The following is a 25,208-nucleotide window of genomic DNA, read 5'->3' on the forward strand; positions in this document are numbered from 1 at the left end:
CACATGTATCATTGCTTTTGAATAAATGCCAAGAATAGTGATATTTAAAAATAAATACAAATGGAGTATGAGAACAGGTGTGTGTGAGAACATTCAATAAAGAACTCTTCAGCTATTTAGTAAATTATTATTGGGGTTGGCCAGGGATTGAACTAAAATTTTCGGAGGCAACTAATTGTCTTAGTGTAGAAACTGTATCACAAGGTGATACAAAATTTGCACCTTATTTATAAGGAATATTGCTATACCCTTTCTAACAGTACTTTCTAAGACTCTGGGTTAGTCATTATTCTCAGTCTACACAGAAAATGTTGTTGACCAATACAGGGAATTCTTGTAGAGGAATACAGTTTATTTCTCCAGTGCATGAAATAGGTTAAATATTTTTATCTTTGTAAACAGTTACTTTGCTTTTGCATGTGTGCCATTGCAGCTTCACAGAGAAACACAGCTGTAAGAAGAATATGAAGTTTATTTACTTTTACTCTTTCTGAAAGTACATACAATCATTAGAAGAAGAATTAATTGTATTTCTAGAAGGAAGAAGGTAAGCATTTTTATATTTAATCCAACTTTGAAAGAAGTCCAAGGAAACACCCACATTTTACGTTCTTATTTTTACAAAATTCAATTATCTTCCCTTTAAGAGGCTGTGTTCTCCCATCTTCAGCATTAGAAAAATGTTCCATGAAAGAAGTATCTTATTTCACATTTTTATATGAACCTATCCTGAATAAAATCCTGATACACTGAGTAGGAAATTATACAATTTAAGCTGAGTTCTAGTTTCTCACACAGACACAGTGTGTTTCAGAGCAGCAAACTACCCATAGACAGCGTGGTTGTATGGCAGAAGGGGGCATGCAGCCTGACTGAAGGGCTCAAAAAACTCTTCTTAGAAGTATTTTTATCAATGACCTCTAATCCAAGTCTTCAGCCACAAATACACACAAGATGATACAGAGTAATTAAATCTGCTCCCTTAAAAGGAAAATGGACTAGGATTTCATGTGTATCAGTAGGTGCCAAAGTACCCAAAGACAGAATATTAGCCATGAAGAATTGCTCTTCAGATTAAAAAGCAGACGCATCAAAACAACCAAAAGCTATTCACTGAATTGGCAATGTGCAAAATTATTTACACACTTTAACCCGTATGTGGTATTTTATGTAGTTCTCAAACCCTAACCAAAATGCATTAGTTAGCAGCTTGTTAGTTTAACTGTAATTCTGCAGATGTATCCTGGAGATTCTCACCTCCTAGTAATAATCTTTACAAACTATAAGGGATGTTTCTGAAAGAGCCACCATTTTTTTTTTTTTTTTTGCTATCTTACTGCATTCAAGGTATGTTAGAATTTAACCAACACCACGCATTAATTTTGCTTTAGCACCATAGTAAATACTATTTAACTATTTCCTCTTCACTAAGCCTCTCATTTCCTCTTTTTCTGCAGGGACAATACAAAATTTCAGCATAACATCACCTTTAACATACAGACAAATTAACTGAGCATTATTACATTTGGGGGCTTTTATTTGAGGAAGGTTAGAGGCTGAAAAGGGATTTCCAAGGAGATCTCAAGAAAGAGATCAATGTAAGTCAGAATACATTGGTTAGAGTTGCAAGTTGCTACTATTTCAATAATGGTCTAACAGAAAAAAATGTAATGTGTCCGTAGTCCCAGACTAATTGTTCAGCGTCCTTATCTACATTTAATCACCACAGGAAACTAGACATCATGCCTGCAGTGGTACAGCTCTGTTTCTGGAAAGTTACACATGTATAACTTGTACCCAACACTATTTTTATCGCTTACTTCCTGGAGTCTAAGACATGCACTGGTTAAAATGTGTGCTGTAATAATATACTTGCTATACTTATATTTTCTAAAAAGTTTAGCTTTTAATGAGACTCAAAACAGGACAGGCTTTTTTTCAAGGTTTCTAAAGAAAAGCAGTGTCTGCATGAAAGGAAGAGAAAATGTGTCCACAGGTCTTTTTAATAAAGACATTTTCCAGAAATTAGATGCCTTGTAGTGAGCCACAAGATCATTTTGTTTGGTATTTGGGGTTATCGAAGAATTTGACACTACAAACGCCTAAATCTCTTTGCAAGATATTTGAATTAGGGATAATAAGTTTGCTGAAAATTGAGAACTGTAATTCTAATTCTCCTCTTAATGGATGTTCTCCCTCAAGAATCAAAAATTTTTAGACTTCTTTTTTAAAAAAAAAACAACAACTATAAACTAACCTGTGCCTCATGTGTTAAAACCAGCTCTATCAACTGGCCAAAATACTGAGCAACGGTAGTGAGCGTTTCATTAATACAAGATTTCATGGACTTCAGTATTTGCTCATCTTCAGTTTGTATGCACCTGAAAAGAAAGAGAAAGGAAAGGGATGAAGGAAAAAAGATGCAAGTCAACTATCATTTCAGCATGCTGATTGTCACAGGTGAGTTCTGTGTTAATAATGGGGATATAATGGGAATTCAATTGTTCATGAGAACACTATCTTTGTGCCATTAGCATCATACCAGACTTCAATCAAAGCTTTGTCTACATATAGTAAGTATACCATTAAAGGACAACAGTGGACGTTAATGAATAATTTGGGGATAATAATTTACTTCACAGATTGCAGGCCAAATTTTGTTGCAGATGCTCTGTGTTTATACCAGTGTAACTGCTATTTTCCATTTATCCTAATAGTTACAGTCACTCTAGGATGCCTGCATTTCAACTGCAAATGTGTATATCCATCCATCATTCATGACCAAAGAAGCGCTTTCAAAAAATTTTTATTTCTTTACCTTCTTTGCCATGCTTTTATGATAGCAGGATAAGGGCCCAAAATGGATGTGCACCCAGATGAGTAAAGTCCATATACATTTCTAACAGCATACTCAAAAGTAAAATTTGGCCTCCTATGCAGAAAGATTACATACAGCAGTTTTACAGAGTTAGTATAACTATCCTGGAAACCAGCTTAGATAAAAATGGAAAACTTTATACAAGTCATATGAAATAACTAACACTTCCTCACAGAAATGCATTCATTTGAATTGCCAAAACGTACTCCACCCAGGCAGGCCAATATAACAGAAGATACAGTTCAGTTCATCGGTGTCTCCACCTACACAGTAGGTCCCCTTTTCAGATTTACGTGTCATTCAGCCACATCCAGCAACTTTTTTTCAAACAGACAAGGAGGAAGAGGACTGATTTGGGGCAGACACTATGAGATCACAGCTCTCATTAAATTGCTGTGTTTCATAGTAGACTATAAAGTTTGAGCTGTGTGGGTCTGACAAAAAGCAATACTGATCAAGAAATGTTCTTTCCTGATAATTAGATGGTGTCTTTTTCCCTGATGATGCCCTGAGCAGAATGACTTGCACAGTGTTTAAAGTAAATCAAAAAAAGATTGATTGAAGTGTGCTGAAGGAAACGGGGTAACATGTTAGGCAGAGGAAATATCATAAGAAGAATTTTGAAGAGATTATTATTTCCCAGTCTCAGCATCCTGGAATGCAAGGAGCTGAGTAAACCTACAACTGCAATTTAAAGGCATCAGTTTGATTTAATAATACATGGATATATGCATACAAGAACATGCAGTACAACAGTCTCACAACATAGGTTTTCATTCTACAATGCAGGATTTCAAATAATACAACTTAATACAATAGCAAAATTAATATTTCCACTAGAAAAATTAAATTACCTTTCTGTGAATGCTGTAAATTCTGAACACTTGTCTATTAAAAGTTTTTCAAACTGTAAAGAAAGAAGAAGTGGTTTTAAAGCAATATCCATACACACAATTCCTTTTTAAAAATAAATAGTGTTTGTTGACGATAAGTAGATGAAAACCATCCAGAAACATAGTATTTCATATGGACACCCTTTTTCTACTTTTCAGAGTAGAAAAAGTAGAGGTAAAAATGAAGTTAATAAAAAAGTAGTATTTTCTACATCGGAAATGCAAACAAACTCACAAATGGGATATCTAATTACTTTAGTCCAGTAGTCCTCAAAACCAAAATCTTTTTCAATATAATTTATCAGTATTATTAAAATTCAGAATCAGGCCCATGATAAAGTAGGATACAAAATGAGTCAAGAATATTTCTGTCACTGAAAAGGGATTAGAAAGTCTTAAACAAGGAATAGTATTTGTATGTAAGGATTTCTTACAGACTGTTTAAAGTAAGTTTTGATCATTACAGTAAAAAAATTAAACAAGACAAACATGACATCAGGTAAGGCCTCCTACCTGGTGCATCTCTTCTGAAGGATTCCTGGTGAACGTATTGTATTCATTTACCATTGAACGCACATGGCAGTTGACTCTTACTGTCATGCTGTGGACTTTCTGCCATCTGTTCTTCTCCAGCTTTTGAGCAATCCTGGTCAACTCTGTGCTTATGATCCAAGCTCTTTTTAACAGCAGCTGCAAGTTATCACATCTGCTGTATTGTGAGGAAAGGATAAGTTCATTTTGTTCATCTTTTTCAATGCTGATCGGCTTGGACTGGAGAATACACATACATTCACAGTCTGTCATCAACTTCAAATCTTCCATCCATCGCTGAACAGAGTCCACCTGAATTAAGTGCATGCTAGAAGGCAGAGAAAGGAAAGGAATGAGATAAAGCAAAACAACCTTAGAATAAACACCAGCAATATGACACAGCTGCATCCACCTATCAGGTTACACTTGACTGACAAAAGGCAACTAACCAAACAGTTTTCTTGTAGTAACACAGCAATATGCTTTGCTTTCTATTCCAAACAGATTTTGGTTTTTTAATTACCTTTATACCACATAGCCTGCTATAAAGTTATTTGTGAACAAACAGCAGAGATTTGAGATAAGTAAATAGTACATGCAGTGCTTAGGGATATGGTTATTGGGGGATTTGGCAGTCATGGGTTACTGGTTGGACTTGATCTCAAAGGTCTTTTGCAACCAAAATGATTCTATGATTTTATAAATACATTTATAAACCATTATAGATCTACTAATGATATTCAAGATAAGTATATCTATAAATTTCAGGGACAGTTACATAGAGCTAAGGGAAAAAGACAAGTTACAGTTAAAAAGAAAGCTGTAATGTATTTTCAGATTACTTACATTTTCCTTATCTTCATGCAAAAGCTTAAAAGATTCTCAGTGGTAGTTGCTGAAATTAACCATGGTTGCAACAATAAAGGACTGACTGACCTTACCAATATTGCCCCCCACTAGGCCCATTACATCCCCTCTCAGGGCAACTTCATTCACTGGTAATAAAGCAAAGCAGGAGGCCAAGAGTTCAAAGAATTACTGCAAGTTTCCACAGCATGGGAGATTTTAATTTTCACATGTCTAAAACAGTTTCCACAGAATTTACAAATACAAGCATGGGCAATGAATGTAATATTTGCATACAAAATACACTTCCAAAAGTGTACTCAGCAAGAATTTCAGATTTCTGATCTACAACAAATAAAGTAATTTTTTCTGACAGTTTTCATCAGCTGAAGACTCAGTCTTCATTTTTGGCAAGTCTTCTAAACATGAAATACTTCAACATTTTAGTATCTCTTCCTCTAGTGAAAGATGGATTCATACTAAAGGATTCCAAAGAAATGAAGACAAAAGGTAAAGAAGAAAACAAATTCAGTGAAAGCAAGAGAGGTTGGGCTTTTTTTTCCCAAACTTTTATTGGCATCCTACAGCTAGTCTGACAGTATAGTGGATTGTTGTCTACCTTCTAGATACATGCTGCAGTTTTATATGATATTATACCAGAAAGGACAAGAAGAAAGTTTGTATTATAGCCCCCATTCTTTTAATCCAGCCTGATTTATTGCAACTCAGTATCACAGCAGTAATGCTCTGTGCTGTTTATATAAAACCTTACTGTTAGAACAAAAACTGCAATTACATTAGCCAAGCTAAGAATGACCAGGTGGAAGGTCTTTTTAATTCTTGCACTTCCATTTATACACTGAGCACCACCTGAACTCAAGAAATCTCCTTCCAGACCACTGAAGTAATATTCCACAAATGACCAAAATTTATTAACATACATAGGAAAAGTAGCCTCACCTCGACTATAATTTCATAGCAAACAAGATACAAGAGGTCAGTTTCATTGATTCAATCCCCCTTTTCACCATATATGATGAAACTGCTTTTAATTTTAAACTTTAAAGGCTACTGCTATTTAAGGTCTTTATTTCACTCAGCTTTGAATATTGTGTAATTGCATTTCATGATCGATTGTAGTTTGCTTTCTTCTTGCTATGTGTAGTCTCCTTATTGCCTTTTTGGATCTGAAGCAAGGTTTCCTAATAAACAAAAATAACAACTGTAGAAGTTTGAGATCATGACTTATAACAATTTGCATAGTTTGCATGCAGTACAAGATAAACTCATTTGACACAGAGTAATGTATTTTTCATTTCTAAAGTGCACTATGATAATTGATTAAATCTCTGTTTAGTAAATACAAAAACTCCTGCATTATAAATTCAAATGGAAAAACCCTAGACTAGAAAGTTAGTCAGAAAACACAAAAAAATCATTCACATTTTCTTTAATCCCAAAAGCCAACCTTCACTTTGAGAAGAAAGTATGATAGAGTTGTAAAAAAAAAAAAAAAAAAAAAAAAAAGTACAGATGTTAAAAAACTCTCCTTGTTTGCCTCTGTTCCTTCTAATTGTCAGAAGTACAGCTGTAGAATCTAGGATGTTTTGTCATGAAACTTAGTATTCCTTAAATTACAACAAGACAAAAATAACAACATTAACCCCTTTTCAGACAGAAGGAAAATTCCCCTGCTCACTATATCAGTTTTTCTGACACATTGTTCTTTAGAATACACATAAATCATGATCACTCAAGTGAAATACATAAATGATTTCTCTTTGTCCACATCCCCCTGTATTTAGAGAAGATCTTCCCAAGCATCAGGAGATTAATTTGTAGACAATTTTTTTTTATATTAAAATAAGGAAAGCACAAAGTGTGATCATGATAATTAGCTATTATGAATCATATTCCAGACAGCATTTACCCAACTCCAAAAAACAAGTTGAAAATTTCCATTTTGTCTCCCCATTACTGACAAAAAACTATGCCTACAAAATAAAGAGCACCTTAATGGGTCAGACCAAAAAAAAAAAAATAAAATAAAATCTGTCTAGCCCATTATCCTGCTCCAACAAGGCCATTAGGAGATGCATAAGGAAATATGTTAAGAGGCAGAGCCAGACAAGCAACTCCACCTTCCCATCTTCTGGCAATTAGTGGCTTAAGAATTTCCTAAGCCAGAAGTTGTGTCTGAACAGGATGTTTTCACAATTCATGAAACAAAATTAGCCATTAATCCCTTTTTGAACTCAGTTAAACTTTTGGCCTTTCTAACATACAGTGACAATGCCTCTACACTGTTTGATTATTTTTTGTGTGAAAAAGCATTTCTTAGTGTTTGTTTTAAACTTGCTACCTGGAAATATTAACACAAACTCTTTAATTTGTATATGTGAAGACATACTGAAACAATAGTTCCACATTCACCACCTTCATGTAATTCATTACTTTATTTGCTCTACCCTCTCTTCTCTCTGTTTTCTCATTTCCAAGCTACAGAAACTCAGTCTGTCTAGTTTGTCACCATATGGAAGTGATTCCACTCCTCTGATTACCCACTTACTCTCCCCACCTTTTAAAAGAGCCTTTTACTGTTTTCCTATGTCCTAAGAAGTGATGGCAAGAATAAGCACACAATATCCAAGATTCAGGTAAATGACGGATTTATACATTTGAATTACATTTTTTGCACTGTCCCTATTTTCTAAGAATTCCCAAAAATTATTTTCTCTTTTAGTGTTTTGCAGAGAGCCGTTTCATTTTCACTTTTAGAAAATTATTTATTTTGATTTCAGAATTTTTTCAATGAGTGATAATGCATAATTCAGAGTTTGCTATTCTATATGTATGACAAAAGAGACTGTTCTTCAGTTCCATTCCCCTCCTCACATGCACTACTTTATGTTCTTTAACACATAATTTCTTCTGGCATTTTACATTTTGGTGATTCAGTACTGAGAGACGTTTTTTGTTTGCACTTTATTTTAAATTAACCTGAGCAGTTTTGCATCAGCAAGAAGTGCTGCTGTCCTGCTATTATAACTGTTTTTCAGGGCAATAAATACATTAAGCAAGATTGGTTCGAGCATAAGGAACCTTATTGGTATGATTTCCCCAGTTCTGTTTAGCTGAGCAACAGTAGATGGGTAACTGGCATAGAAGCTGAAGTATATAGATAGTAGTTCCCCATCAGTTTGAATTTCTGAATTTAGTATGTCATGGCATATTGACAAAAAAGCAATTTATCTAGACTCTACACTATAAAAGCAGCATTTCATGTAATAATAGTAGTAAAAATAATTCAGTGCAAAATAAAAATTCAAGTGAAAGTCTCCAGCATTTCCTCAAAGTGATTCTATTTTAATTGAGGTTGTAAAATATTTGATGAAGTTTTCAAGAGCACTCAACTGAACTTGAGTAACTAGCAATTTGAATACTCTGAATTCTAGCGTGCTTGCCAAAAAAAAAAAAAAAAAACCCAGAGTCTTTAAGAAATTGTCTTATTTTGAAAAAATCATTTGATGTCATCAGCTGACACCAACTTGGAGCAACAGCACGTTAAAGTATATTGCTTCAAAAGATACTCAGACCTTGTTTCATACAGACATTTCTGCAGTATGTAACACATAGCAGGCAAATTTCATCCTGGAGAAAGGCTCAAAATAAATAAACCTATTTAAATTTTCTAAAGAGAGGCATATTATATTCAGAGTTCTGTTACTAGCATTTCCCTTCTATTTTGCTATTTTCTGTCATCTATTAAGTAGTTTGTTAACTAGTGAATCACAAGATCTTTAGGATAGACAAGATGGATTGACATCTAAAGGGTTGCTCTATCTCACATTGGTGCTACATGAATACAGAAGTGAAGAATTAATAACTAGATCATTTGTTTAAAACTTCCAGCTTGGAGCTCCCTACTACAACTTTACTGGCAGCACATACACTTCTTTTTAAATTGCAAATGTTATAATGAAAAAGAGTTATACCTCCATTTTAGCACTGAGTTTCACTAAGTGCAGGTTTCATGTTTTATAACATTGTGTTGAAGTCTGAGCTGATCAATTCATGTGAATAATTTCAGTGGTTATATTTATAAAGTGTAAAGACTTCTGCTAGTCAAATTATGTTTCCAAGGCTTCTTAGCCTTTTTATCCATTTTCACCTATTATGACAGATTTATTACTAATCCTAATGATAGCATTTAATGTAACTTCCAGATAAGCCTATGGTTAAAATCAATGCCAATTCTTACAACTGCACCCAAATTTATTATTCTAATTAGCGGTAGGTAATTAATTGGCAACAAACAACTTCTTGAATGGATTTAGCACCCTCTTTGAATATAAATCATCTCTAATTTTTTTCTAATTCATCTTTTCAAAATTATTTATAGGTACCCAATATACTCAGGGCCAGTTTCTACATCAATACAATGGACAGTAAAACTCAACTCTCAGTAAAATGATTTAGTGAAGAGCCATAGAGACAGCTCTTATTTATCCTCAAGTTGCTTTACATAATATTAATTGCATGAAAGAGCCTTGTAGATGTATGATACCGTATTTGCACTGAGTTTAGAAAAATTTTTAGCTTAGAAGATGCAGAATAGCTTTAAGGTAGCTGAGAATCAGACTCATGATTTTCAAGTGAGCACACTTCCTTTGTAGATCATTCCTAAGGTAATACAGGTCTATGAATATCTGGTATTTGTAACTGATGTGGCAAGCTAAAAACTTAGCCAGATTATTTGCTCTGTGTTCTCTTTTCCCCTTGATTTTAAGTCCTTCTTTTCCAGTAGAATCATAGAATCATTTAGGTTGGAAAAGTCCTTTGAGATCATGAAGTCCAACTGTTAACCCAGGACTGCCAAGTCCATCACTAAACCATGCCCCTAAGCACCGCATCTATGCATTTTTTAAACACCTCCAGGGATGGTGATTCCACCACCTCTCTGGGCAGCCTGTTCCAATGCTTGACCGCCTTTCCAGCACACAAGTTTTTCCTAATATCCAATCTAAACCTCCCCTGGCACAACTTGAGGACATTCCCGCTTGTCCTGCTACTTGCTCTCTGGGAGAAAAGACCTGTCCCCACCTGACTACAACCTCCTTTCAGGTAGTTGTAGAGAGCAATAAGATCCCCCTGAGTCTCCTCCTCTTCAGATTGAACAGCCCCAGTTCCCTCAGCCGCTCCTCGTAAGACTTGTGCTCCAGACCCTTCACCAGCTTCATCACCCTTCTCTGACATGCTCCAGCACCTCTACGTTCCTCCTGAAGTGAGAGGCCCAAAACTGAACACAGGATTTGAGGTGCATCCCCACCCCTGCTGAGTACAGGGGGACAATCACTTCCCTTGTCCTGCTGGCCACACTGTTTCTGATACAAGCCAGGGTGCTGTTGGCCTTCTTGGCCACCTGTGAACACTGCTGCCTTGTGTTCAGCCACCCATCAATCCCCACACCCAGGTCCTTTCCCACCAAGCAGCTTTCCAGCCATGCTTTCCCAAGCCTGTAGCATTGCCTCTGCAAGCCAACTTCACTAGGACAAAAGGTTAGTTTAGTATGAATCATTTAAATCTTTAGGAAACACTGCTAAAAGTACATTAGTCCCTAGCTTTCACAAAAGTTAACAGCTTAGTTTAGAATGCTATTTTAATTTCCCTCAGTGGTTACCCAGTCATTACAGTTACTGAAGTCTAACAATTTCCCCAAATGAAGTCAGTAACATATAATGCAAATTACAGCCCTGAAATATTTCTCAAAACAAAACAGCTTAAGGAAAGGTACACTGTAGTCAGCCAGATATCCTGAAGTGTACTGTGGAACACAGAACTCTGTTAGCCAACACCAATCATGCCTTCTATTTGCTAATGTTTCCATAGTAAAAACTTAACTGTTTTGTTGACCAGGGATACCTCACTAGTGCTACTTTTCTGATAGATGATACCTATGAGTCTTCTTCACCTGACCTGAAACCAACAATGGGCTCTCTTTGCCATTTACTGAAACTTCAGTACCATCAAATTCAGTCTGGCATCTGCACTCTGGGATAATGGAATTACTCAAACAACCAGCCTCCTCAAAACTAGTGCTACTCTAGAGAAAATATGTTAAAAACAAACAGCTTGTGCCTTGTTAAACACCCATCCAGTTTATGCAGGGAGGTCAAATGAAGACCAGCCTGTGAAACTTGGAACTAAACACTGCAGTCAAGCTACTGCATTTTGGAAATCTTATGCATTCACCAATATAGAAATGTCTATAAGGAAAGTAAAAAACTATAAACACTTGTAATATATAGGGTATGATGTGTAAATTAACTACAGCTTCATTGCACCTATTTAAAAGGCCACATAAATCATTTAGTGTTAAGTGCTGCACCAATGTTCTTCTCAGATCTTTATGTTTTTCTGAGAAATCCTCACTATAAGCTGTCCCTCTAAAAACGTCTGGAAATATTATACCATCCCAGAATTACTGGCAGACTACAGAACATAAGAAAGACACAATATAAAAATGACAGACCAGTTTGGCTTGCTGATTAGCCTAGGTAAAATCTAGGATAAACTTATCATATATTAGTTTTCTTTACAAAATTAGAGTTTAAGTAGGGCCAGGTCCTTTCCAGCCTCTGTCAACTGAAGGGATAGTCAGAAGGCAAAATGACTAGTTCAAACCGATTTTGTGGATTTTTACTTTGCCCCTGGTACATTAAATTGCTAAAACAGTAGCTGTCTCAAGAAGCACATAAAGCCATTGAATTCACAGAAAGTAAAGGCAGCAGTAACAAAGAATATAATTTGCTGACAGAAAGAAGAAAATGCTAAATGTACCCTGCTATCAACAAGTTAATGACAGTATAAGGCTGCTGACTGGCATGCATACAGGCAAAGATGAACAAACAGTATGCTAATATTAATCACAATGATCACCAAAATACCTCTGTTGAATTTATATTTGTATAGTATTTATTAATTCATATTTGCAACAAATACTATTGCATTAGTAGTGTCATTATAAACTAGTAAACCAACTAAAAATTCCAAAACCAATTAGCTTGGTTAACCCTGTGATATTGGTATATTCAGACTTAAACTGTTACAGACTCAGATCAGACTTGATGGACTTTGATCCAGCTCGAGGAAACCACCAGACAGAAGCAGGCAATTTTAGCTACTTTACAATTCAGACAATGTGGTAGATGGGGGAAAAAAATGCTCTCCCCACTGGCCCTGCTTGAGAGTCCATTCATGTTGAAGTGGGAGTGGGGGACAGCCAATATAAATCTACTGCTCCTACATTGCTTCACCCAAATGTGGTGGCATGAGTTACTGACATGCTTATATTTTTTTAATCTCCATTTGACCACTGGAAAAACCTAGTAATGAAGGTGAACATCAAATTCTGCAAGTGGAACTGATGGAGCACTTGTTGCCTTTTTGTGTTTTTTTTTTTTTAATATTGCTCTTTTTTTAATTCTGTCCATGTGTAAGAGTCTGTTACTGAAGGTCAGAGATAACCCATTTGCAACAATGTTGATCATCATATCTAAACAACTCTGCTTCCCTCTGCAAGTTCATTTCAGCAGTCATATGCAATCCATCAGCTACACCGGCCTAGATGTTCTCTGGCCTGAGATTTCTCACTTAGCCAAACCTGCCAAACCATAAGGCAGTTTAGTGCTCTGCACTGAAAAAAATTATAAGACCATCCAATGAATTATCTCCTCTATAAGCCTCTGTTCATTTTTAATTATATTTACAGAATATCAATGTGAGATAAGACAGAAGAGCTATAAATGAAGCAAAAATAAAAAATCCACTGACCAAGCTTTGTGAAAGATATTTGTTCATTTGCTCTGCAGTGAGTAAGGAGATTCCCTTCATTCCTCAGGCAAATTGCTCTTTGATAGCTGGATGAAGTAGCCATTCCCTCCCCTGAAATAAGAAGCTGTTCTCCAATGCACAGACAAAAGCAGTGCTGAGGAGGCAAGATCCCACCACTCTTGTTCTCTTTCCAAATGACAGTCTTCATCTTGCAAAACCATGAAGCAGTTACAGTTTTTCTTAAAAATTAGTTACCAGAGCTGAGAGGTCTTAGCTTTGTGCACAATGATAGAATCCATGACTTTGGACTGTATTTAGTCCAATGTAAGCAGAACAGCATAGCCTGATGGATCATCACAAGGGCAGATCTACTCAGCACGTTTTTACAGCTTTCCAGGACTTTTAAGTCTGACTTGGTGACTGTAAGTACGTTGATAATCTTGAAAGGATGTTGTCATCAGCATGGATTTCAATTGCTAGTTACTGGGTACACACAAAGTTCTCACTCCCATAAACAGCTGGGCATGTTTCCTGCATCATATGACCAAAAAGTCAACAGGGCCATCAGCAGGAAAGAATGTGCTCATGATATTAACCAGAGTTCATCCCAGTTCACCGCTTCCTGATGCTCAGGCTACACTCGTAATTGCAGAGGACAATATTCCTCATAGATTTATAAGAACAATATGCTGTAAGACGGAAGTCCTTGTAAGCACCTAGCAGGGAGGGAGAAATAGAAATGGAAGAGAGAAGGAGAAAAACAACATTGGAAATAATTTGGGGCCATAGACCATCGAATTGCTCAGACACAATCACAAGCAAGGACTAATTTGGAGACTAACATGAGAGTCCATGAAAATAGTGCCAGTGCCTCATTGAACATTTTTTTTTTCCTCCAAATCTGCCTTAATTTGCAGTTTAATAACAAACAGTACAGCTCTCTGTGCCTTTTTCAAAGGAGTTATGACATGCATTATGAGCAGCACCATTAGCCTTTCACCTTTTACTATTTACTCATTTAGGGTCCTAACCCTACTGATTTAAGTAAAGCCTGGATTACTTAATGAAGGAAGCAACAAGCATTTTACAGAGTCATGAGATCAGTATCACTCAGGAGACTACAGAAATTTGGGGACCCTCAGTCACATCTATTGCACAGCAGCTCTAGCTAAAACTGTCAAAAAACGAGTAAGAAAAGGGTAGCCTGGTGCTGGCTTTTCCAACTTTCACATTGGAACATTAGCCTTTCAACAGACAAGTTAAAAAGATGAAAACTAGCAACACAGTGTCACAAACACTGGAATGAATTGGCAAAAATACCTTAAGTAGTCTTATTCAAATAAGAAAGCAGTTTCTCATCCAACAAATCCAATGTTTATGTACATATAAACTTCTGTGTAAGTCAGAGGACTGAAAATTGAAACTTATGTCATCAAATCCACTCTTCTGATACCAGAAGCAACCAGATCTTGCTCTTCAATTGCTTAAAAATAAACACTAAAGATAATTTATTGTGGGTTCAAAAGTGTTCTATTAAGTGGTTATGATAGAATTGCACTGCTCCAGTTGTTAGAAATTTCTTATTTCTAATCTACATTTCTTAAAAGCCTGTTCATTCCCATTTGGTTTCATCTTTCCTTTTAAATAAGAATTTAACTTCCAGTGCATTTCTAGAAAGCAGAAACATGCCCTCAGCTTCTGTTTGGCCAGACTTAAACAGAATTCTTTAGGTTCATTTTATGAAACTCTGTTACGTTTCACTCCTCCTGCCCTAAACAGCCTGGTAGATCTGTTGATGCTGTGAAATCCGTTTTTTACTGAAAGACTTGACAATATGCTTGACAGCAAATGAAGTCTCACAGTAAATTGCGCAGTGACATTAGTACACCCTTACCTCCACCGGAAATATGTTGCTTCATACAGTGTAGAACCAATCTTTCTGCCTTCATCGCCACATCTTACTGGCAAATGCATAGTCATCTTGTTATCAACTAGTATACATAGGTCCTTCTCCTAATTTTTTCCCCCATCAAATGAGCTACAAATTGTTGCAGACTTTCTTGTTCTCAGGCCCTAAATGCACAACCTTAAGATTTCAATTACTCCTCCCTTTCCTCCAATACCTGAAGTCTACTTCTAACTCTGCTTTCAAAAATAACCCTTGCCATTACCACTTCCTAATTTACCCTTTGACTAATAGCTACTGTTTTCTAGTAATAAACTAGTATATCACTAGTAATTACTAGTAAATTACTATGTGTATAATCTTCACCGAATTACTTTTGTTAAATGGGAAATATAGGGAAATCAAATTTGCCTTATCAGAGAACGATAGAAGATTATTCAGTACAATGCATCTTTGGTTCATGTTTTGGCATCCCATTTCCTGCTTAATCCCAAACATTTAGTTACTCTTTACTACAATTTCTTCCTTTTCCTTTCCAGTTATCTCTTATTCAACCCTCTGTCACTCCTTAGATACAAGCACTATGTTTCACTACTTTCCACTTGCAGTCACTACAAAATTTTGCTAGCAAGTTCAGCAGCCTAGAGTCATTTTCCTGCCTTTTGTAGATCAAGTTGTGTTTTTCTTCACCCTCAGATATTTTTCTTTATCTTTCCATGCACCTGACAGAGTCAAAACTAGACGGTTAGCGTTCCTGTCTGGGCAGAAAATAAAGTCTTTGTTCAATCAGGGTATTACGACAGTGTTTAATACCTAGTACTTACTGATTGCATAAAGTAAGCATTTCTTACCACCTTCTCTTTTCATCTGCACAGTTATTGAATTCAGATAGCATTCATATATATTAAATTGCTTTCCTCAAAAGTCTGACTGGAAAAAGTATAACTGGCAGTATATACTAGATTGGAGTCCTAGATAGTCAAATCGCCTCTTAAAAGGCTATTTAATAAACACAGACCTGCTGTGTTAGCTTGCCCAGATGGACCCTTCCTTGTACTTCAGATTAGGATACAATAACACCAATTACTCTTTGTGTGTGTATGGATGTGCATGCATATACCTATGACATTTCCCTTCTCTACACAATACATCCCTCCCAAACCACACATTGCATCTAAGGCTCTGATCTAATTGGAATAGACATTGTTTTACTCCTGCCTTTTGAATGCAATTCAAAATTCTGATTTCTCTTCCCTTTCCCTCCTTCTGCTGATACTATTTTATTCTGTTTATGTATCTACTGCTCAGTTGCCAGAGAGAGATCCCTGAGCCAAGCAGAAGCACGAGATATTTGCAGTCTATTTGCTGTACACACCCAGACTTGTATTTTCTGAATTACTTAGAGCTTGTGTGGTCCTCCAGCCATAATAAATTTACTCAGAGCAGCAGAGTGATCTAGTGGATAGACTCCTCGAGTAGAAATTTAAAAAGTTGGGCTCCATTCTTTGCTTTCCTACTTATATTCTGACAAGTTTTGCCACCTCCTGCTAGACTCTGTCTCTCTCCTCTACTTGGTCTATGAAGTGACACTTTCTTGCTTTTGCACTGACTGTTGTGCACAGCGTTCTGATCTTGATTGGAGTTGCCAGATGCTACTGTAACACATGTAGCAGAGAAAGGCAAAAAAAATCTAAGTTTATCAAAGTAGTCCTGAAGGCCAAATAACCAAAGGAGAAAGGAAATGAGCAGTTATCTTTACTACCGTAAAGTCACTTTTGAATGAGGGACAACAGCTGAAGTGTAAAGAATGCCTGAGCTATAACAGGCTCATCAAAATATAAAATCCAAAGCAAATGGATTCCAAGACCTGAAAAAAAGACAAGAGTTCAGAAGGGTTCTTCAAAATGCTGAATGAGGGGTGGAAACAACCACAGCCTGGTTTCCTGGTAAAAGTAAAGATGAGTGGATTGGAAGTCCCACAGATTGCTCATTCCTTGGAAATAATTAACTAGCAAGAACTTTTCACCTTACTACTGTTCACAGTAATTCTGATCATCTCAGATGTAAAAGAGGAACAAGTGAGAGCGCAAATCTTGCTGACAAGAGCCCAATTTCACAGGTATCAGTCTCCATCTTCAGAAGAGAGCATGTGAAAAGAATTACATACCATGGAGGACAGAACCAGGTGGCTTTTACAGGGACTGAGAGAATATTACAAATGATTACAAGACAAGACAACAGAAGAAAGATCTCTTCTTTTCCCCCTTCTTAGTGCGTAGGCTGAAACAGCATACCTATTTATTCCTCTTCATTTAGAGAGAGCAAAGTCTGGGTCACTGTCAGTGAATCTCTGGCACAAATGAGTTCTCCATGATTCATAAGGTTATATACAGGCTCTACATTTTGCAGTGCATTACAAACAGGACAATGTTTTCCAGAAGAAAAGAATCATTCTGGTATCACTGCACAAAAATAAGTCAATTATCTCTTCTTAATTATTTATTTAGAATTAATAAAATCTTGCTGGCCATGAAAGGAACCTGGGAAACAGCTAACAGGAGTGAAAATTTAGTGACACCATTTTTTTTGCAATTATACATCCCAGATTCAATGAATTAGCCTCTGGCACCAAGTATAAACAAACAGGTATTTTATGCGAGTACAGTGTTTTGCATTAAAAACCAATTAAGGGATAAGTGGTACAGGTTTTCATCCTGCTATAATGCTCTATGATACCTCACATTAGAGCAAGCAAACTGGATGTGAAAATGTATCAGAAATGGAAATAAGGAAACATTCCATAATATTAAATCTGTTATCACACCAGGCTTAGCTAAATAAATTTGCTTCATATAAATTACTGTGGGATAACAGAACTTCCTCACAAATGGGAAATACATGTCTGATACACAAAAAATAGCTGTCTTATTCACTGAATGGTCTCTTTTCCTTTCCCTTTGTCGGTCTCTATTATAAGAGTAAAGCCTCCAGAGGAAGGAAGAAAGCTCTCTGTGTATTTGTCAAGTATCTGATTAACAATCCTTTTCTGCTGCCATCATGTAACCAGAAAATAAGATAACTGACTTCACTGTATAGACATGAAAATACAAGTAGATCCAGTTTTCTATGTGATTTCTATGTTCCACTGTTTTCTGGAGTGCGAGAATAAATCAATTTAGCTTTATTAAAGGATTTTCATCACTTCATAAAATTTTCAAAGCACATGCTCAATGGTTTCTCAAAGTCCATCAGTTGTCATGCAGAATGTACTTTTCTGTAGCTGCCACTGTTACAAAAATTCAGGCGGGAATCTTGGTGGTAACTTGGCACACTGACTGCCTTTGCTGTGCAATTCAGATTCTACCTCTCACCTGATGTGTTTCTAAACAGACTCAAACAATGCCATGAAACCCAGATCCTAAATCTGAAACAATTGAAACAGGATCAAAACTGTGCATTTTGGGCCATCTCTAACTTGAAGGGAAATGGAGTTTCTCTCTCCAGTGTCCCCCTCCCCAAAAGTTGCATTTAACTAAACCCATTATTAGACTGGAGATTATCCCTAACAAGGAAAACAGTTGAATCTTCCTCCTGAAATCAGGAGACAAGAACCAATTAGGTAATTTCCATTTTCTGAAAAATATAGCATTTCTCTTCAATTTATTCCAGAAAAGAATAATTTAAATAGATGTGCTTTTCAAAAAGCACTGACAGGTACTCCTGTTCTCCATTACCAATAAAAGAGGTATAAATCACTGCACCCACACCCCCAAACCAAACAAAAAAGTGCCCCTGCTTTCCTGCTTCTCACCACTGCAAAAGCCAAAGACAACCCATTTCCAGTGGACAGGAGAAAAGAAACACCAACAAAGTTATTTAAGGTTGGTCAGAAAGCAAGCATTAGAAACAGCGTGAAGGTGGCACAACTAAAACAGTAACAGTTCACCACAATTTCCCACCTTTAAATTACATTCAATTGGCTATGTAGAAGTATATTTTAAAAAAATCAATACTAAATGCTGTAAACTTACTCCTACAATTGAATCAGTGAAAACAACATTATACATCTTCTGTCTACATTTTGCCAGATATGAACTGACAATAAAGGTTGTGTGCTTATGTCTTTGCTTTTCTCTTCCCTCCCCACCTTTCCCCACCACCTCAACCCTCCAGATATCTGACTTGGATTCAGAAGTTTTGAAGACTTGAAATACTCCAGATTGCACTATTCAGGCCAAAGTGTGATAGTGCAGCTTTGGAGAGCAATACTGGTAGAAGTCTCATTGGTCCTACTGAGATTGGAGAGGGATGGGACAGTATCCTTTTCCTGTATTCAGGATGTATCACCTTTGTTTCAGGGCACCCTTGATTATTAAATATACAGTTGGAATTTCCATCAAGCATAACCTTACTGGAACTAGTCTTTCCTGTATTTCACAGCTGCCTGGAAAGATGGCTGGTGATAACCAGAGTGAAATTATGACAGGGCATATGCTAATCAAGTCATTATCTTACCTGTATCAATATCATATGTATATGCTCACTTGTGAAAACACACATGGTTTAAATGAAATGCCATGATGCCTCATAGGGGGAAAAAAAAGTAATTACTAGATCCAGGAGACTACAAACCAAGTATCAAATTAGATTAGCAGTGGCTGGCCATTTTCTGAGTGATTGTTTTGTTTCCCCCTTCCCCGCCTTTCTTTTTTGTCAAATCAGTTTTAATGTACCAGACTTAACTTGCAGTCATAATGAGAACTGCACATATATGCAACCCATGCTAGTCAAAAACCCAGCATCCATGGGTTAATAACAGGCCAAATATCTCCTGACTTAGTCCATGAAGTAGTTTCTTTAACACATCTTAACTCCATATCCCATCTGCTAGCCATTTGCTATTCTAACATTAAGTCTCATGCAGTAAATTCTGCTGGGAACATTTGCCTATCAATGCATATAAACATATATATTCAGAAAAATATTAGGACTTTTATACTGAACTTAGGCTCAAGCCATCACTTCAGGGGATATTTTTAAGAAACAGAAGTTGACAGAGAGAAAGACCTTCCTCTGCTGGTTTCAAATACTTCAGTGGAATAGACAAGAAACATTATCTTTATGCAGAGGTAAAACAGGTATCTTTGAAATCTCAAATATTCAAACAGAAGACCATTTCTCAGCCAATTGTAGTCAAAATTCCTGTTAATCTGTTGCACAGCTTCAGAGTTGAGAAAACCAAATGTGAAGACTTGATAAACAGTCCTACAACACCTCCTTATTTCCCTTCATTGTATTTGCAGACCTAAGCTGTTGTGAAATGATCATCTTATGCTTGTATACAAGGTTTATTCAACTTTCTACCTTCATATTTCTTGAGGACACTGCAGAAAGTAAGTTCTTAATGGAATTCTTTAGGCCATGCTAAATAATCTCTGGGTCACACTACTATTAGCTGGGATACCTTTTGATTGCCTCATCACTCAGTGCACTACTTGTCTATCCCTTGCGCAGGTGCGTAATAGTGACAGCATTCTGAGCACCACAGCTTCACAGGCACCCAGGAAAAAAAGTTGGGAGAATAGTGTTATGGCAAATATCAGTAGTACTTTACTGTCCATTAGAAAAAAGTTTGACTCTTTCTGACATAAAAGAACCTCTGAAATCCTAACATGTCTTCTCTTGTGTAACTGTAGTAAATTAGCTAATCTGTACCACATTTATCTGCTTGAAGTAGAAAAACTTGTCCTAACAAGCTGCAGGGATGTATACAGACCTCTGATGATAATGGGCTGTTTCCACTGTTAAAGCTCTTTGAGGTATAAAACATAACTAGGCTCACTTCTAGTTATAGATTACTTAATGACCGCATTTGGGAAGCAGCACTGCTGTACTCCAGCGCAAGAATGATTGGGGGCTATATATAGGTTCAAATAAAGCTAAGGTTAACATACCTGCAGAAAGCATGTATGATTCTTGTGTTATGTTTGTGAAATATTATGCGTGTTCCATCTTATCAGTTTTCTTTCCCGATTTATTTAATGCCTAGGTGATTATATTTGCCAAAGACATTTCTTCAAAGTATGAAGCAGGTAATAAATGTAGAGGCATATGGGAAGTGTTAAAGGTGGCTTCACCTGTTCTTCATACGGGCTTCCAAGTAAGCAGACTTTTACAACAACACGGGTGTGTGTCCACATACAAACACACATTGATGGAGGGCACAGATGAAATGCTTAGTAGAGTGACGTGACACCAAGCATAAACAAAGCTAATACACATGGAGGGACAACCTCCCTGCGTGGTTTTCTTTGTAACCTTTGTAAGCAATTCTGAGAAAATCTCAGCTCAAGTGTCATTGTCAAAAGCATCATGTATCGAAAATGGAAAGAGCAGTGACACAAAAGCATTCCTTGAGACACACTGGGGGGACCGCAGGAAAAATAGTTCTATGTAAAAAATAAATTATAACCCTCAAAGAGAATAGATCACTCAAAAAATGCCCACAAAAGAGAGAAGTAGAGAGGACAGACTAAGAATGGAACTAAGTTTTTTAAATGTATGGAGCCACTGCATTTTTCCAAACGCAGTTTACAGCTTCTTTCTGGAGACACAAGATCCTGCACAGATTTGCTAGAAAAATAAACTGAAATTAAGTTTTCTATGCTATTGCACTATGAATAGTGTACTGAATGTATATCATACATATCCTGACATTGTATCAAATTAAAAAGCAGATAGCCAAATGCTGTCCTAAATTTTAATTGAAAAAAAAAACCAAAAACCACAACTTCAGAACTCTCCAAAGACCTTCCCTGTTTCTCTCACAAGCACATACATGTACACACCAAAAATTAAATTGTAAGCAGAGAGCAATATCATTTTTAGATGCTGGAAAGTTCACAGAGATAACAGGAGAAATGGCTTGAACTCTTGTCTCCCATTATAAAGAGAGTAATTAAGCTTTATTACTCCAGTTTCCCACCTCCTGAGGACATGGGGCCTGATTCATCCTACTTGGCACGAGCAAAAGCTGAGAGTGGGTGCAGCTGCAGTATAGCTCTGACCCTACTGCAGACAAAGCAACTGTCAGTCTGCTTTAGCTTTCACCTCTGCTACCATAGTCATTATAGCACACACAAAGCACTGGTGATGCTGTGTGCCTGCAAACTTCCTCCATGCGTGATATTCTGGCACATTTAAGCTTACGTGCTATACTGCATTGGGATCATTTGAAGAGGTGTGTAAATTGATATTGAGGTCTCAATTTAAATAGTAAAAAATGCTCAATTTGAGCATTTACTCAGGGCTCTGCATTTGAAGCATCTGGAACTACAGTAGAACAATACTGCATCTGATGCACATTTTTAAATACTTACCTCTTTTGCAGCAGGGCAGCGGTGTAGCAGTTTACTCAGTTGGACTATCTTCACATTTTACCAAGAAAAAGGTCAATCTGTCACCCTACAGTTGAACCACAGAGAACATTCAGTGCAGTTCCAGCCCTTCTTAGCAGAACAAAATGCTTGGGGGAAAAAATAGCTTATTTTCGCCTGGCAGTAGCACACTGATTTCTTTCCAGGTTGTTCCTGGTTCTTTAGCCAAGAGCAATACAATTAGACTCTCTACCCAGCAAAACCAGGAGTGTTTCAACGTAATCACTTCCTGATTCATTCTCACAACATAAATACAGCCCTTACCCCTTCACATCAGGACTGTGCCACAGGAAGTTTCCACAGCCTTAAGAAAAGTTTGTTTCCTTTAAATGAGATAGAAAACCCAGCTTTATGCCTGAACCATTATTGAGGGAAGGTTCTATCAAAAGAATGAAAAAAAAAAAAAAAAAAAGTGAAGAGACATTGCCATTTTTCTCCATAATGACTTCCCACTAGGTGCACTGAGATATTTAATTTTATTAAATAGTAGCATAAAAATATTGTTACCTGAAATCTGGAAGTCTGAAGACTTCAATGATATTCTCAAGATTACAAACCCAACTTAAACACCTGTGAATAAAGGACTTTTGACTGTTGCAGGCTGAATGCTTGTAATATTCACTAGGTCACTGCCAAGGTCTCATCCTTTAAATCTTAAAGACAGGACAGTATGTCAGATTTTATACTGAAAATTTTAGCCTTAGTAGTTTGATCTAAATGAATTAAATTTGAAAGTGGCTTTTAAAAAGGTGTCATTTTGCATCAATGGCACAAAACAGAAATTTCTGATCTTGAATTCTGAAGCCACTGCCCCAGAATTTTCACGCCTGGACTGTAAGTCAGCCTGCAGACAACTATGGCTCCATTACTTTGGGATCCTGACAAATAAGAGTAACAATCTGAATAGGTATCATTAGCTGAATTTACTGCTTACTGATTCTAATATTTTCCTGCCCTTTGCTTTTTATTCCACTCTCTCCCCGCACCCCTCCAACACCCCCCCACCCCCTGCCCCCCTTCATGCTTACCCAGAAGCAAACTGGCTAACACATACAACATTTAAATCAATTTGATCAAAGTTTGGAAAACCAGTTGTCATGGTTTAACCTGAAACCAGGACACCAGTCTATAAATACATTAAAAGTATAAACATTTTTGTAAAAAGGTGAAGAAACAGGAAGAAATCACCTGCTGCAAGCAGGAGATGGAACTACATTTCACAAGATTCTTTCCAAACCTCCTCCTTTGATTTAAATAAATCTCAGAAATCAAAGGTGAATTAGTGAAGTCATTAAAACAGTAATTTCACATACTGAATACAGATTATCCTCTTCACATATAAACTGTTTCCCCTCAATGAAGATGACACAATTCTAATTCCACTCTAATAAAAATCTAATTCTAATAATTTCACAGGATTAAAAAAAAGAAAATTTTACACCAAACAAAAAGGGTAACATTCTGGCTACTTTTTCAAAGCTGCTCAGCTATGCTATAAGGGCAAAAGAAGGTCAAAATCTTCTGTGATGAGAATATCTGAGGCTCTCTGGCCACAAGCTGGAAGTAGTCAGAGAAGTCACAGACCACACCGTTCACTGCCAGTGTGGTGACTCTATTGGCAGGCCTGTGTGTTGGGAGACCACAGACCCTGTTAAAACTTACCATTTATTTCTCCCAGTTAGCATTACACTGTGTTCTGCAGAATATTTTTTAAAATTAAAAATTTGATGGAATATTGCACTGTGAATGTTTGCTTCCTGGCTAGTTAGAAGCCATGGATGCATAATCATGTAATAATATCCTTTACTTTTCAATTTATTTACTTTAAAAATACAGATAAACCAAATTAATTTAACCTTCTTGCATAAGTAGTATCAAAAATATTTTTTAATTGCTGTAACAAAGTAACTTACTTCCTGCATCAAGGCTCCAAATTGGATCTAAAGTTCATTTCAAAGTGCAAGCTAGTTAAATTCCAAAAATGAAACATTTACATGTGCCCAGATGATACTGAACGAGACATTGTTGCTCTGTAGCACTTCCCAAAATGTTGCTTTCAGCTATCTTCCTATCCACTGAATAACCTCAATCTACTTTGATACCATTTCCTAGTTCTCCCCTTCTTCCTCCGATAATTTTCTCAACTTTCCCCTGTTCTGCTCCTGTCTATTCTGAGCTCAGTCCTGCTGCCATTGAAGATAATAGAAAAATATTTCCATTAACTTCAGTTGGACAGAATATTATGTTCTTGATGCAGATGTTTCCTATATTTCCATTGTACCCCTGGAATAACTTCAACAATAAAGTATCCACAGAAAGCAAGTTAAAAAAGTTCAAATACCTGAAGAATGGTCTATACATGCAACATAATAAAAAGTTTTTTCTTTAAAAATAAGTAAAAGATTGCATACCTAAAGTCCTTTAGGCACAGTGCCCTAAATAAAATAACATACATATATAACATATATACACACACACACACTTCATCACACTCTTTAAAAATTCTGTAAGGAGCTAAAAGAATCAACTGGTATTGCTAACAGTCACATTTCAGCTTAATGTTAAACTCCTGTATGCATTTCACTCCATCACTCCAAATCCCTCAGGGTTAATATGAGCTCAGAAATCCAACTGCTAACAGACACTAGTAAATTTAATGAGACTAGAAATGAGGTCAGACCAGCACATTCCTTAAGATCACTAAACTATTTGTCAAAAAGGGAAAAAAGAAAAAAAAAAAACGTTTACAAAGTTGTTGCATTGTTCTGCTAGCTTTCGTAAATCTGCTCGTTACAGGTTACTGAACAACTGACTGCAATATCCTCCCACCATCCCCAGGCAGCAGTGAACCAGATTAAGAGAGACCAGGCAATTAAGTAAGGAAG

General features: G+C 36.5%; 1 protein-coding gene across 4 annotated transcripts in view; it reads right to left on the reverse strand.

Annotated features, from left to right (window-relative positions):
* Positions 1-25,208, reverse strand: part of INSC (INSC spindle orientation adaptor protein) — a 119,683-nt gene that overhangs the window by 57,981 nt on the left and 36,494 nt on the right. For 3 of the 4 annotated variants that reach the window (XM_037403186.1, XM_037403184.1, XM_037403183.1), the window contains 3 exons: positions 4,285-4,630; positions 3,733-3,785; positions 2,258-2,381 (listed from right to left, as the gene is read on the reverse strand). In XM_037403186.1, coding sequence (XP_037259083.1) covers positions 2,258-2,381; positions 3,733-3,785; positions 4,285-4,630 — 523 coding nt within the window. Of the gene's footprint in view, positions 1-2,257; positions 2,382-3,732; positions 3,786-4,284; positions 4,631-22,266; positions 22,352-25,208 lie in introns of all 4 variants that reach the window. The other variant, XM_037403187.1, reaches the window with a different exon arrangement.

The sequence above is a fragment of the Falco rusticolus genome, chromosome 10 (genome assembly GCF_015220075.1).
Source record: "Falco rusticolus isolate bFalRus1 chromosome 10, bFalRus1.pri, whole genome shotgun sequence".
Classification (NCBI taxonomy): Eukaryota; Metazoa; Chordata; class Aves; order Falconiformes; family Falconidae; genus Falco; species Falco rusticolus.